General features: G+C 35.9%; 1 protein-coding gene across 1 annotated transcript in view; it reads left to right on the forward strand.

Annotated features, from left to right (window-relative positions):
* Positions 1-14340, forward strand: part of DYNC2H1 (dynein cytoplasmic 2 heavy chain 1) — a 267699-nt gene that overhangs the window by 16913 nt on the left and 236446 nt on the right. The window contains exons 12-17 of the mRNA XM_023511235.1: positions 2576-2771; positions 6535-6630; positions 11029-11181; positions 11790-11888; positions 13312-13451; positions 13536-13764. Coding sequence (XP_023367003.1) covers positions 2576-2771; positions 6535-6630; positions 11029-11181; positions 11790-11888; positions 13312-13451; positions 13536-13764 — 913 coding nt within the window. The remainder of the gene's footprint in view (positions 1-2575; positions 2772-6534; positions 6631-11028; positions 11182-11789; positions 11889-13311; positions 13452-13535; positions 13765-14340) is intronic.

Here is a 14340-nt window from a genome sequence, read left to right on the forward strand (position 1 = left end):
AAGGATGATGCCCATTGTTACCATTTGTGTTCAATATGGTGCCGGAAGTCCTACCCAGAGCAATCGGAAGAGAAGGAGATAATGGGATTCCAAATCAGAAAAGATGAGGCCAAACTTTCACTTTTTGCTGGTTTTATAATCTTATACCAGAAAACCTCAAAGATTCCACCAAAGACTCTGGTGAAGTCTTTACTGAACAAATTCAGTGAAGTCTTAGGGTATAAAATCAGCATATGCCAAGAACTGCCAAAATAAGAGTCAAATCAAAGACTCACTACCATTATCGGTAGCTATAAATAAAATAAAATATCTAGGAATATGTGTATACTTAACTAAGGAGGTAAAAGATATCTGCAAAGAGAACTATGAAACACAGGAAAATCACAGGGGGTATGAGCAAATGGGAAAACATACTCACGGATCAGTACAATTAATATTAAAATGTACATGCTACCGAAGGTAATATGCAGATTCAATGCAATTCCCCCAAAATACCATTGTATTTCACATTTCTAGAAAAAAATTCTTAATTTCATTTGGAACCAGAAAAGAGCCCTTGAATGGTCAGTGCAATATTAAGCAAAAGAACCAAATCTAGTGGCATAACATTGCAAAACTTAAAACTGTACTACAGGCTGTAGTCATCAAAACAGCATGATATTGGCATAAAAATAGAGACATAGACCAATGGAACAGAATAGAAAACTCAGATATAAAATCTACTATATACAGCCAACTGATCTTTGAGAATGAATTTCTATTTAAAAAATGGTGGTGGGAAAATTGGATAGCCACATGCAGAGGAATGAAACAGAATCTTTATCTCTCACCATTCACAAAAATTAGTTCAAGATGGACAAATCACTTTAAGGCATGAAACCCTAAGAATTCTAGAAGGAAATGTTAGAAAATTCTTCTAGATATCAGCTTAGGCAAAGAATTTATGAAGATGACAGTGGCCATCACAGCAACAACAAAAGTAAATGGATGGAACTTGATTAAATTAAAAAGCTTCTGTACGGCCATGGAAGTAATCAACAGAACAAACAGGCAACTTGCAAAATAGGAGAAAATATTATCAAGCTATACATCTGATAGAGGGCTAATGACCAGAATTTACAAAGAACTCAACGAAATCAGCAATAAAAAATTAAAATATCCCCATTAACAAGTGGGCAAAAGACATGAACAGAAGCTTTTTAAAAGAAGGTAGACCAATAGTTAACAAACATGAAAAAATGCTCAGCATCATTAATTGTCAGAGAAAATGCAAGTTAAAACACAATGAGATAGCACCTTACCTCTGTTACAATGACTTTTATTAAAAAGTCCAAAAATAATAGATGCTGGCATGGATGTAAACAGAAAGGAACATTTCTACACTGTTGATGGGACTGTAAATTAGTACAACCTCTATGGAAAATATTATGGAAATTCCTCAAAGAAGTAAAAATATACCTGCTGGTTGATCTGGCTGTCCCATTATTGAGTATTACTCAGAGGAAAATAGGTCATTTTGTATAAAAATGCACTTATATTTGAATGTTTATTGCAGTGCAGTTCACAATTGCAAAGATATGGAATCAACGCAAGTGACCATGTGCTCATGAGTGCGTTAACAAAATGTGGTATGTGTATACCATGGAATACTTACTACTCAGCCATGAAAAGGATGACTTAAAGCCTTTTGCAACAATTTGGATGGAACTAGAGGCTATTATCTTAAATGCAGATTTTCTTAATTGCAAAAGTGATTTGAAAGAATGTACATTATATAAACCTAATCCTAGGGAAAGTGATGAAAACATAATACCTTTGGCTTGATTTAGTTCATTATTTTCACAATCCATACTGATTTGAGTGCCTCGAAGTAATATTTGCTATTATAGCTTTTATAAGAAACACAGAAAAATGTACAGTCAGTAAGTAGTGAATCAAAGGTTAGAATCAAAGAATGAAACCTACCACTCTTCATTGATCCGCTTAGAAAAACATCGAAGCAGCAGGTGGGCTGACTAAAATAAATCTAAGTTACCTTTACAAAATGAATCAAAACCCTTTTTCTTTATAGTGGATATGACATCAGTTTGAATTTTAGATGATAGTTAAAGAATTGATTTTTTTTTCTCACTTTAAAACCACTTTTTTGAAATGTAATGATATATTTTCAATATTTCAATTTGTTTCCAAAATATGGATTGTGAAATCATATACAAAAAAAAAAAAAAAACAAAACACAACTTGAAAGCTATAATTAAGAAGTGGTTTTTTTGGAGGGGAAGAGCAGGCATAGTGGCTCATGTCTGTAATTCTGGCACTTTGGGAGGCTGAGGTCAGAGGATCCTTCAAGCCAAGGAGTTCGAGGCTGCAGTGAGCTATTATTGTGCCATTGCATTCTAGCCTGGGTGACAGAGCAAGACCTTGTCTCTGGGAAAAAAAGGGAAAAAAAGCTTTTTCTTGTTTTAGCTTTGAGTTAATATTAGATATACAGAAAAGTTATAAAATCTATTATGTTTTTCATTAGTCTAAAGAGTGAGAACATAAAGCTTAATAGGTTATTTATTGTGTTTTGCAGTATTGAGGCTAATAGTCGAATTATGGAATTGGATCCTAAGGATGGGTCATTAAAAGTGCATTATTCAGATCGTTTGGTGATTCTTCTGAGAGAAGTTCGTCAGCTTTCTGCACTTGGCTTCGTTATCCCTGCCAAAATACAGCAAGTTGCAAACATTGCACAGAAATTCTGCAAGCAAGCAATTATTCTTAAACAAGTATGAAATTATATATTTTTAAAACTTCCCTATTCTGAGTTCATTAAACTAGAACATGTTAAGGACTGAATCTTTTACTTTTTTTAAAGACTAATAAAATAGCACCACTAATTCATGTGAAATTATGGATTGCCAAATGACTATATTACAAAATTTGCTTTATAACCTATGTGGGAATTTATTCATTTAAGGTATTTTTGTTTATTGCTTTTCATTCTAAAAACATTTAGAAAATAAAAATAATTATTTCTGGCTCGGCGCCTATAGCTCAACCGGCTAAGGCGCCAGCCACGTACACCTAAGGTGGCGGGCTCGAATCCCCAGCCCGGACCCGCCAAACAATGATGGCTGCAACCAAAAAATAGCCGGGCGTTGTGGCGGGTGCCTGTGGTCCCAGCTACTTGGGAGTCAGAGGCAGGAGACTCGCTTGAGCCCAGGAGTTGGAGGTTGCTATGAGCTGGAATGCCACGACACTCTGCCCAGGGGGACAGCTTGAGGCTCTGTCTCAAAAAAAAAAAAAAAAAAAAATTATTTCTTTCATGTCACTTGCATGGGTTTTACAGGACTTTCTAATTAAAGGATCCTCTGCCTCCCTCTTAGAGGCATAGAATTATTGGGCTGATATATTAGTCTCTTGGTCTGCCTACCTTTGCACATATTACCATCATGTCATTTCCCTGTTCAAAACCAACTATTATCAACTTACAGTCTATCTTCTTAGTATAGCATATAACTTATAGTCTGTCTTCTTAATATGGCATACAAGAGCCTTAATCATATCCCAACTAAATTTACTGGTTTTGGCCTTCACTAATTGTACTTATCCTCATGTTATACCTATGCTCTGGTTATGTATGACTTGGCTTTTCTCTGAACAAGTCTCCACGCATTGAAATAGGTTTCTGATTAGAAAATTTAGTGTCATTGTTTAATTCCAAGTTCAAAGGCACTTGTTTATATTCTATTAGTTGATTTTTAAAAAAATATGTGTGCAATGTGAAAATCACTTACATTGTATCTGCTTTCTTTCATTTTTTCTTTTACTTGATTATTAGATTATAAAGAGCAAGAACAATATCTTACAAGGCAGGAACATTATCTTGTTATTTAGTCTTTCATTTATTCTCTCATACAGTGAAGATTTACTGAGTACCTACTCTGTCAGGCATAGTGTAATGAGGATATAAAAATGAATATATTACTATCATAGCCTGGCACAGGATTTTTCAGTCTCTGTACTTTTGATAGTTTGGACCAATTCTTTTTTGGGGGGAGTATACTGTGCATTATAGAATGTTTAGCAGCATCTCTGGCCTGTCCCCAGTATGCTCCAGGAGCATCTGCCTAGTCCTAATAATCAAAAATATCTCTAGACATTACCAAATGTTTCTCAATGCATAAATGAGCTATGGTTGAAAATCACTGTTCTGGTGGGAGAGAGCAGATTAACACTGAGTACTCATTAAATGTCAGATCTTGTAATAAGGTGCTTTTTAAAATATTGTAACTAATCTAATAGGGATCATTTATATAACATAATTTTCCCAGTGCCACATAGATATTATGTTATGAAGCTAGGATCTGATGCCTAGTCTCTCTTAACTTCAGAGCTCATATTTACTTCATTTCATGTACTGATGATAGATATGTGGACAAATAGATAACAATATTTAATACAGAATACATTTTCAGAAAGTCTTATGAAATCGTAGAGGTAGGACTTTTCAGTTTTTTTCCTGGGTAGAGGTAGAAGTAGTATTGGGTAAGGAGTGATGTTTATTGTGTGTCTTGGGCACTCTTTTCAATTAGAGTGACTACTTGATGAAAGGCAGAGAGGCTTGTTCACTTTGTATCCTAAGTATTTAGTCTGATGTAATAGGAGCTCAATAAATGAATGAATGGTCACATAGTATTTGTATTTGCCCCTGGAAAAACAAAAGGGAAACTCTGTTTATGTATACCTTTATTTATGAGCAGATATTTAGCTAGAGTATGGAATATAAATTAGAATGTCGGATAGATAGAAGTATAGCTAGATTGCTATAATAATATGTATTCTGTTGCTTCTAATTTTCTTGATTGTGTTTTTTTCTGGGCCTACTTTTGTGGTACAGAATAAGAAGAGTGGGTACTTGCCACCAAACAGAATGTATTTTCATGCATGTTGGTAGAGAGAAGAGGATATGCTATAAAATTAGTTAAGAAATATATATTTTTTGCAGTTTTTGGCCGGGGGCTGGGTTTGAACCTGCCACCTCTGGTATATGGGGCCAGCACTCTACTTCTTTGAGCCACAGGTGCCGCCCTTAAGAAGTATTTTTTAAACACCTGCTATGTGCCAAGCATGTTGTGAGCATGAAACCCCCTTTTCCCCCAACAGAGTTACAGAGTTAATGATTTTCTTTGTCCACTATTGTTCTTTTTTTTTTTTTTTTTTTTTTTTTTGAGATGGAGCCTCAAGCTATCCCCCTGGGTAGAGTGCCATGGCATCACGCTCACAGCAACCTCCAACTCCTGGGCTCAAGCGAGTCTCCTGCCTCAGCCTCCCAAGTAGCTGGGACCACAGGCGCCCGCCACAACGCCCGGCCATTTTTTGGTTGCAGCCATCATTGTTGTTTGGCAGGCCCGGGCTGGGGATTGGAACCTGCCACCTTAGGTGTATGTGGCTGGCGCCTTAGCTGCTTGAGCCACATGCGCCAAGCCTCCACTATTGTTCTTTATAGTTATCTCTATTTGTTGATTAGTTTAACAAACATTTATTGAGTACTTGCTATTTGCTTGGCACTGTTCTTAGAACTGTCATTTCTGTAGGAGAGACAGATATTCTGTAGGAGAGACACTTAGAGTATGTAACACAATGTTAGGTACTCATAAGTACCTAAAAAAAATAGGGTTTCATGGTGAGACTAAGGGCCAGTTTATGTAGAATCTTATATTTTAGGATAAGGACACGGGTTTTGTATTTGAAAGAATGAAAATTTGGATTTTATTCTTTAATGTAATGGAAAACTCTTAGGCAAGAGTTTTTGGATTTGGGGTTTTTTTCAAGTGTATTGGGAAGTCATTAGGTTTGGGTGGTGAAGAGGTCCCTACTCAAAACCTTCAAAAGGCTACTCTGGATGCTTTGAATAGGTGATTGGAGGCTATGGTTAGAAGTAGGAGGACCATGTAGGAGACTGCTGAACTGCTCTTGCCAAGTGATGAGGTTGCATGGATTGCAGTGCAGTTAAGGGAGGTGGGGTGGAGTGATTGGATTCAAGGCATATTTTCAAAGTGTAAGGCAATAGGTTTTTTGCTAATGTGGCATGTGAGAGAAGCATTAAGGGACAATGTAAAGAATTTTTGGTCTGAGAAATGGGTAAATCATGGTAGTATATATATAAGAAAAAGAACGAGCAGATTTAGAAAGGTAGAGAGGGATTAAGAATTCAGTTTTTTAGCACTTAACATGTTTTACTGGGTTACTTCCTCACTATGAGACTATGAACTTCTTGATTCTGGGGACCAGGTTTTATAATTATTGTTTAATTAGCTCTCAGAACATGACTTGGCAAATTGTAGGAACTCAAAATGTATACGTTGATTGTGTATATCGATACAGGAATAAATGTCATATTAGAGATAAACTATTTTCTTTTCTAATCTTAGGATTGAGAAAAGTTAATGTTTCCATTTAAACCTTTAAAAATGAAGAAAAATTAAAACTTAGAAAATGAACTATTATTTATTACTGATTGTTACTAATTGGACTTTTACTTTGTAGGTGGCACATTTTTATAATTCTATTGATCAACAAATGATTCAAAGTCAGAGGCCAATGATGTTACAATCTGCCTTAGCATTTGAACAGATAATTAAGGTAAATGAACTTTTAATTTTATTATATTTTACATGTGAGGTGTTTTTTATTTCTTAGTTTTTGAGTGTAATTACAACATAGTCATTCATCTAGACTTTAATTTGCACCTCAGTTACTTCCTTTTTTTTTGAGACAGAGGCTCAAGCTCTTGCCCTGGGTAGAGTCCTGTGGCATCACAGTTCATAGCAACCTCCAACTCCTGGGCTCAAGTGATTCTCCTGCCTCTACTTCCAAAGTAGCTGGTACTATAGGCGCCTGCCACAACGCCTGGCTATTTTTTGGTTGCAGCCGTCATTGTTGTTTGGTGGCCTGGGCTGGATTCAAACTTGCCAGCTCAGATGTATGTGGCTGGCATCTTAGCCACTTGAGCCACAGGCACCGAGCCTCAGTTACTCCTTTTACTCCTAACAAATAACATTTTTTTTCAACTATAGATTTAAATGGTTATAATGTTTCATTTATAAGAGAAATGAGGCTTGGCGCCCGTAGCACAGTGGTTACGGCACCAGCCACATACACAGAGGGTGGCAGGTTCAAACCCAGCCCCAACCAGCTAAATGACAATGACAACTGCAACAAAAAATGGCCAGCACTGTGGTAGGCACCTATAGTCCCAGCTACTTGGGAGGCTGAGGTAAGAGAATTGCTTAAGCCCAAGAGTTTGAGGTTGCTGTGAGCTGTGATGCCATGGCACTCTACCGAGGGCAACATAGTGAGACTTTGTCTCAATAAAAAGAGAGGGAGAAAAATGAATTATATTACTAGAGATAGTGTAAGATTTGTATGGTATTTATTTATCTACTGAAGCTTATGGTCCTTGTAGACAAGGTTCCTTAGTACTTTCCCACCATTTCCTAATTTTGTAATTTGAGGCTTACTTCTTTATTTGTGCTTATTTAAATGTCCACACATTTAGGTAATTAGGAAATGGAAATTGGGAAAACTTACAATACTGTTTAAACTGAACATTACTATGTGACTATTAATTATTTGAAATCTATCATTTTAGTCTTCATGGACATGAAGTATTTGAAAAAAAGGAGAGAATATCTTTTTCATCTTTTACTTGAAAATAGATAACTCATTCTATAAGAGTCCTCAATACCATCCCAGGTTCTGTGATTTACTAGGAGGACTGACAGCAATATTTCAGCAAAAGGAAAAGTATATAGGATGATGTCCCAAGAAACCAGGTGCAAACTTCCAAGAATCCACTCTTAAGTCACACAGGACATGCTTGAATCCCTTAGGAAGGAATTATAACGCATGAAATGTCTTACTAGGAAAGATCATTAGAGATGCAGCACTAGTATTTTTACGGGGTTCTTGTCACATAGACACCTTCTGCCTAGTACATACTAAAATTCCAAAAGGAATTCCAAATGGAAAGCAAGAATTCAGCATAAACCATATTATTTAGAAACATTAAGCCACTCTTATCAATTAGGGAGGTGAGAATCCTTCTGAAGTCTAAGTTCCCAGATGCCAGATAAAGGGCAATCTTTTAAGCAGGTCTTTTGAGGATACTAGACCTACTGTGTTAACTTTCTTTTATATACTGGTTCTCAGGCTTACAATTTACTAGCAGGCTTGGTGCCCATCGTCCAATGGTTAGAGCAGTGACCACATTCACTGGGCTGGTGGGTTTGAACCCTGCCTGGGTCTGCTAACTGACTACAAAACAAAAAAAATAGCTGGGCGTTGTGGTGGGTGCCTGTAGTTCCAGCTACTTGGGAGGCTGAGGCAAGAGAATTGCTTAAGCCCAAGAATTTGAGGTTGCTGTGAGCTGTGATGCTATAGCACTCTACTGAGGGCAACACAATGAGTCTCTGTCTCGAAAAAAAAAAAAAAATTACTAGTAGTTAAATAATTCACAATATAGGTATTATTATAATCATATTTTTCCTTGTCAGAGATTAACATGAGTTTATTAAGGAAAATTTTAATAGTACAGGGAAATGACCATTTTAAAATTGTGATGTATATCCTTTCAAATTTTTTTCTCTGCCTATATTTAAAAATGAGATCATACTTTATTATTTTTGACATTTTTCACCGAATATGTAGATTTATACATATAGAGGTGCCAAAAATGTATACATATTTTAAGAAAGGAAAAAAACTGTTTTGAAATTATAATACTCAATATATACTAATAACAAAAGATGAATACAAGTCACATTTGAGCACCTCTTAAAAATTGCAGAAGTCAAATGTGACTGTCTGACAATTTTAATACAGTATTTTCCCTTCTTGAAATGTGTATACAGTTTTTAGCAACCCCTGTATATACACATATATGTATGTGTGTGTATATATATATTTTTAGAGAATGTCTTGCTCTTTTGCCCAAGCTGACGTAAAGTGGCAAGATCACAGTTTACTGCACCCTCCACTCTCATGCTCAAGCTAATCTTCTGGCTCAGCCTTCTGGGTAGCTAGGACTCCAGGCATATGCACCATGCCCAGATTATGTTTAAATTTCTTTTTGGAGAGGCAAGGGTCTTTTTTTTTTCTAATTAATATTTTAACTTAATTTTTATTAAATCATAAATGTACACAGATACATTTATGGGGTACAGTGTAATCATATGATATACAATGTGGAATGCTTAAGTCAAACTGATTAACATAACCATTACCTCACTTATTTTTTGTGGTAAGACATTTATAATATACTGTTAGTTATTTGGAAATGTACCCTTGCATTGTGCACATTAAGTGAGATCCCTCCAAATACCCTCTGTCCACTTGCCTCTCCCTTTCTTCTTTCTGGACTATATTTGTGTTTTATCATTCATATGAACGTGTATGAATGTATAAGTGATTATATATTGGTTTCATAATAGTACTGAGTACATTGGTTATTCCCCCCCCCTTCTTGAGATACTTTACTAAGAATATGTTCCAGCTCCATCCAGATAAACATAAAAGATGTAAAGTCTCCAGCTTTTTTATGGCTCTATAGTATTCCATGGTGTACATATACCACAATTTGTTCATCCATTCATGGGTTGATGGGTATTTGGGCTTCTTCCATGACTTGGCAATTATGAATTGGGTTGTAGCTGAAGGAGGAAAATCAGTCCTTTCCCGCTACAAAATAACCGCTGCTCAACCTTGGAAGGTCCCTGGGTGGACAGTCCAGGTCAAGAGTTATAATCAGATTATTCTGGGCAGTATAATCATTGCTCAAGAGGGAGTATTCAAAGGGTCTCCAGCAGCCCGATAGTAGAAATCCATAGGCAGTTGCTACCCATATACCTGAGGGGATAGAGCTTGGACCCCTTCTGTGAGCCACTGAGTCAGAAAACTTCTACCACATACCATCATGGCGTGACTCTCTCGCCCATGCATCTCTCTCTTCCCGGGCTCCCAGCTTCCACTTGAGTCACTGTTTCCAGGCTGTTGTCCAGCGGCCCACACTTTGCCCAGGCCTCTCATGAATTCCTAAATACTCTGGACTCTGTAGGGGGCAGACCTTCATACCACCAGGCAAAGGAGAAAGGGTGGACTGGGAGTTCAGAACTGTGGGGAAAATATTTGTTTAATTTTATGCCGGGGAGAATTCCTCAGCTCACAAGAGGGACCTCCATGGAGAAGAAGGCTGTTGTTTAGAGGCTCTCTCCTGTGGGGTAAAACGAGAGGTCTTTAGTTCCCTTTTTCCTTGCAGAGAGACCATGGCCAGCCTCCCATTTGGGAGAGGGGTCTCTCATCCTCCTGGTGATGGGCTTTGTACCTGGAATTTGTTTTCTTGGATCCTCTTTCTAGGAGTCACCTCATCAGAGATGATGTGTACTTCATCTTCTTTCTTAGCTCATCTGCCCACCTTCAGCTTTATTGAGTCTACTTCTGTGCAGTATCTTTTCCTCTGGACAGGAGCCTCTGGTGAATGCTGCCTCTAGTCGTCATCTGCTTTCTTCCCATCTAGCTTCACAGTTGAGGGAAGGGTCTTGATACATCGCCCAGTCTGGTCTTAAACTTCTGCCTTCAAGAAACCCACCTGTTTCAGCCTCCCAAAGTGCTAGAACTATAGGCGTGCACCACTGTGCTTGGCCATACTAAGGTTATTTTTAATCCTCTGGCCGTAGAAAAAAGGGGTGTGTTGTTCCTTAATTCCTTAGGTTTCTAGGTTGTCTGCCTTCTTTGTTCTATTTTTCAGTATTCTTATGCATTTGTGTTATGTTCAAGGTTTTTTAGATGTAAAAAAGAGGACCTGGAAAAAATGAACTACTCAATGTTGGTCAGACTATCTTATCATTTATGAAGTGGAAAATTACTGTGTGCTATTTTTATTCAGATGAGTGTTGGGGATAGTTGGACTTATGATGTAGAATATTGAATCTTTGGGGGAAAAGAAATGCATCTAAATATTAAATGCAATTTATTGTACCATAGAATTCAAAAGCAGGAAGTGGAGGAAAGTCACAGATTACTTGGGATAATCCTAAAGAATTAGAAGGTTACATCCAAAAACTCCAAAATGCGGCCGAACGACTTGCTACTGAAAATAGAAAACTGAGAAAATGGCATACTACATTTTGTGAAAAGGTATATTTTGTTTATAAAATTGAATAAGCTATGAATTGTATTAATTAAAAAATAAGATATTATTTCTAAAAACATGTTATTTTGAAATAATTTGAGACAAAGTTAAATAGCACAGAGAATTCATATTTACCCTTCTTGCAGCTTTCCCTAATGTGAACCACTTATATAACCATGGCATATAACTTCGACTAGTTTATCAAAACTAGGAAATAGACCATTTTTGAATTTTACAACTTTTTGGACTAATATCCTTTTTCTTTTCCAGGATATAATCCAGAATTTCACTTTTCATTTAGTTGTTGAGTTTCTATAGTCTCCTCCTCCTCAGTCTTTCCCATTTTTTTTTTTTTTTACTGTGATGAATATAGAATATCTCTCAATTTGGTTTTATATAATATTTTCTCATGATTATATTGGGGCTATGTAATTTTGGCAGAAATACCACGGAAATGATACTTTGCCCCTGTCAGTTTATAAGTTAGATATTGATAAGTCTTATTACAGGTTTAGTCAAACTTGATGATTGTCAGGTGGTGTCTGTGAGGTTTCTCCACTGGAAGTAAATATTTTTTCCTACTTTGAGACCATTATGATCTAATTTTTAATAGGTGGTTATGCTTATGAATATTGATCTGCTTCGGCAGCAACAGCGTTGGAAAGATGGACTACAAGAATTGAGAACTGGCTTAGCGACTGTGGAAGCACAGGTAGAGTATGTGCTCACGCTGTGCTTATACTTGGAAATACGACCTAATTGGCATCTGAATTGATGAAAAGTTCATAAAGATTATCTTTAAATCTTTACTAATAAATTCCTAATAATTTTAGAATTATTTGACTAAATTATCTATAAAGACCATATGTTAACAGTGAATTTACATTTAAAAATACAAAAATAAGTTTCTATTCGTCTTACAGAATGCCAAATCCCTTAATTCAGAGTTAGTAGTTTTTCTGACATGGTGTTTAAATATCAACCATTTGTTAGTACATGTTTAGATAATTGTGACATCCATAGAACATCAAGTTAAGTTTAGGCAGAAACTTAATGATTAAAATGAACCTAACATTTTTTCCTGTTTTGGAATAAAATTTCAGTTCCAATCAAATTTTGATATAAGGCATGACGTATATATAAAGGTGGCTAGTGCAGAGCCTGCTACATAGTATGTGGTATGTTATCTTAGTTGAATGAGGTAGGTATCTTACACATTCACATATACATGGTGTACCAAAAACATGTATACACAGAAAGGAAAAACCTGTATTAAAATTGTCTACATTTAGAGGGGGGCATACATTGTATTTTTCAGGGTTTTTTTTTTAAGATAGAGTCTCACTCTGTTGCCCAGGCTAGAGTGTCAGCCTAGCAACCTCAAACTCCTGGGTTCAAGTCATTCTCCTGCCTCAGCCTCCCAGTAGCTGGGACTATAGGCACCCATCACAATGCCTGGCTAATTTTTCTATTTTTAGTAAGATGGGGGTCTCATTCTTGCCTAGCCAAGATGGTTTTGAACTCCTAAGCTCAAGCCATCCTCTGGCCTCAACCTCCCAGAGTGCTAGGATTACATGTGTGAGCCACCACACCTTAAGAAATAAACAAAAGTATTAGAATTGTATGTTTATGATTGTATGGAAGCAAAAAAAGTATGTGAACTTTTTATCCTAAGCATTTTAATATTTTAAGTTTCCTCTTAAGGTTTCTAAATATACAATTGATTATATAGGGAAAGGGAAGGGAAGAGCTATTCTTGATGGGAATTTTTGAAAAAGGATTAAGTTCACAAAATAAATCATTTGGTACTGCATCATAAAATAAAGTCCAAATATATAAGTCATTTAATATTTGCTTGGTTTTTAAATTTTACCTATCTTTTAATATACTGTTTATAAGCACGATGATTAGACGTTTTCATATTTGACTCCATATACTCTTATACTAAAAGTGGCAACTGAGAAGGTGTATGTTTTAAGATATTTAAATCTTATTCTAAAAGTGGCAATTGAGGAGGTATATGTTTTAAGATATTTAAAATGAATTTTTTTGCTTCTAGTTTTTCTTTATGTGACATGAAAGTATTAAATGGTACTGCTTAGTTTTAAAATAAAACTATGAATGTAACATATTAGGGATTCCAAGCAAGTGACATGCATGCATGGAAGCAGCACTGGAATCATCAGCTGTACAAGGCTCTGGAGCATCAGTATCAGATGGGCTTGGAGGCACTTAATGAGAACTTGCCAGAAATAAATATAGACCTAACTTACAAGTAAGATCTTTTAAACCCCCAATTTAATGTTCAATTTATAATTTTCTAATGATTTGTATTTTAAAGTTATTTATTTCCTTCCAGACAGGGACGGTTACAATTCAGGCCCCCTTTTGAAGAAATCCGGGCTAAATATTATAGAGAAATGAAGAGGTTCATCAGCATTCCAAATCAGTTTAAGGGAGTAGGTGAGATGGGAGACGAATCTATTTTTTCTATTATGATTGATAGAAACGCAAATGGATTTCTGACTATTTTCAGCAAAGCAGAAGATCTGTTTAGAAGATTGTCAGCTGTTTTACACCAACATAAGGTATAGAACTTGGAATTCTCTATCTTTCTAACATAAAATTTCATTTGATTGATTGAATTAACATTAAATGTACAAATTAATTATCTGTGTGGCATAAAATTAAAATATCAGAGAGTAAGAACCAGATTTATAGATTCTTATATAGCCTAGATTTATGCTGCAGATTTAAGTTTTACTAAATTTATTTCCTGTTTTTGACTATTTTGTGAAGTTTGGGAAACTAGTTATTTTGATTTCTGCTTTTTTAAATTGTTGTGTCCACTTGGTATATCATATGAGTCTGTTGTGCCCATTTTAATTCGTCTGAAGCTCTCTAATATTCATGAAATAAAGTGATTTAACTCTTTCTGTTTAAGTGTATCATCTAAATTGAGGAGGTATATTAACTCCAAATATTAACCTTAATTGCACTGCTTATTTGTATTGATTCTGGGACATAGGACTAAGTATTCTGTATTTTATATTTCTAGAGTGAATCTGGATACATACAGATTTGTAGCCTATAATGACTCCTGGCTTTTCAGAAGTGATTCTGTCTTTGAACTTTGTATACATCTAATTTAGAAGACAGTCTAA

Source organism: Otolemur garnettii, unplaced genomic scaffold, assembly GCF_000181295.1.
Source record: "Otolemur garnettii isolate 467f Iridium unplaced genomic scaffold, OtoGar3 scaffold00001, whole genome shotgun sequence".
Taxonomy (NCBI): Eukaryota; Metazoa; Chordata; class Mammalia; order Primates; family Galagidae; genus Otolemur; species Otolemur garnettii.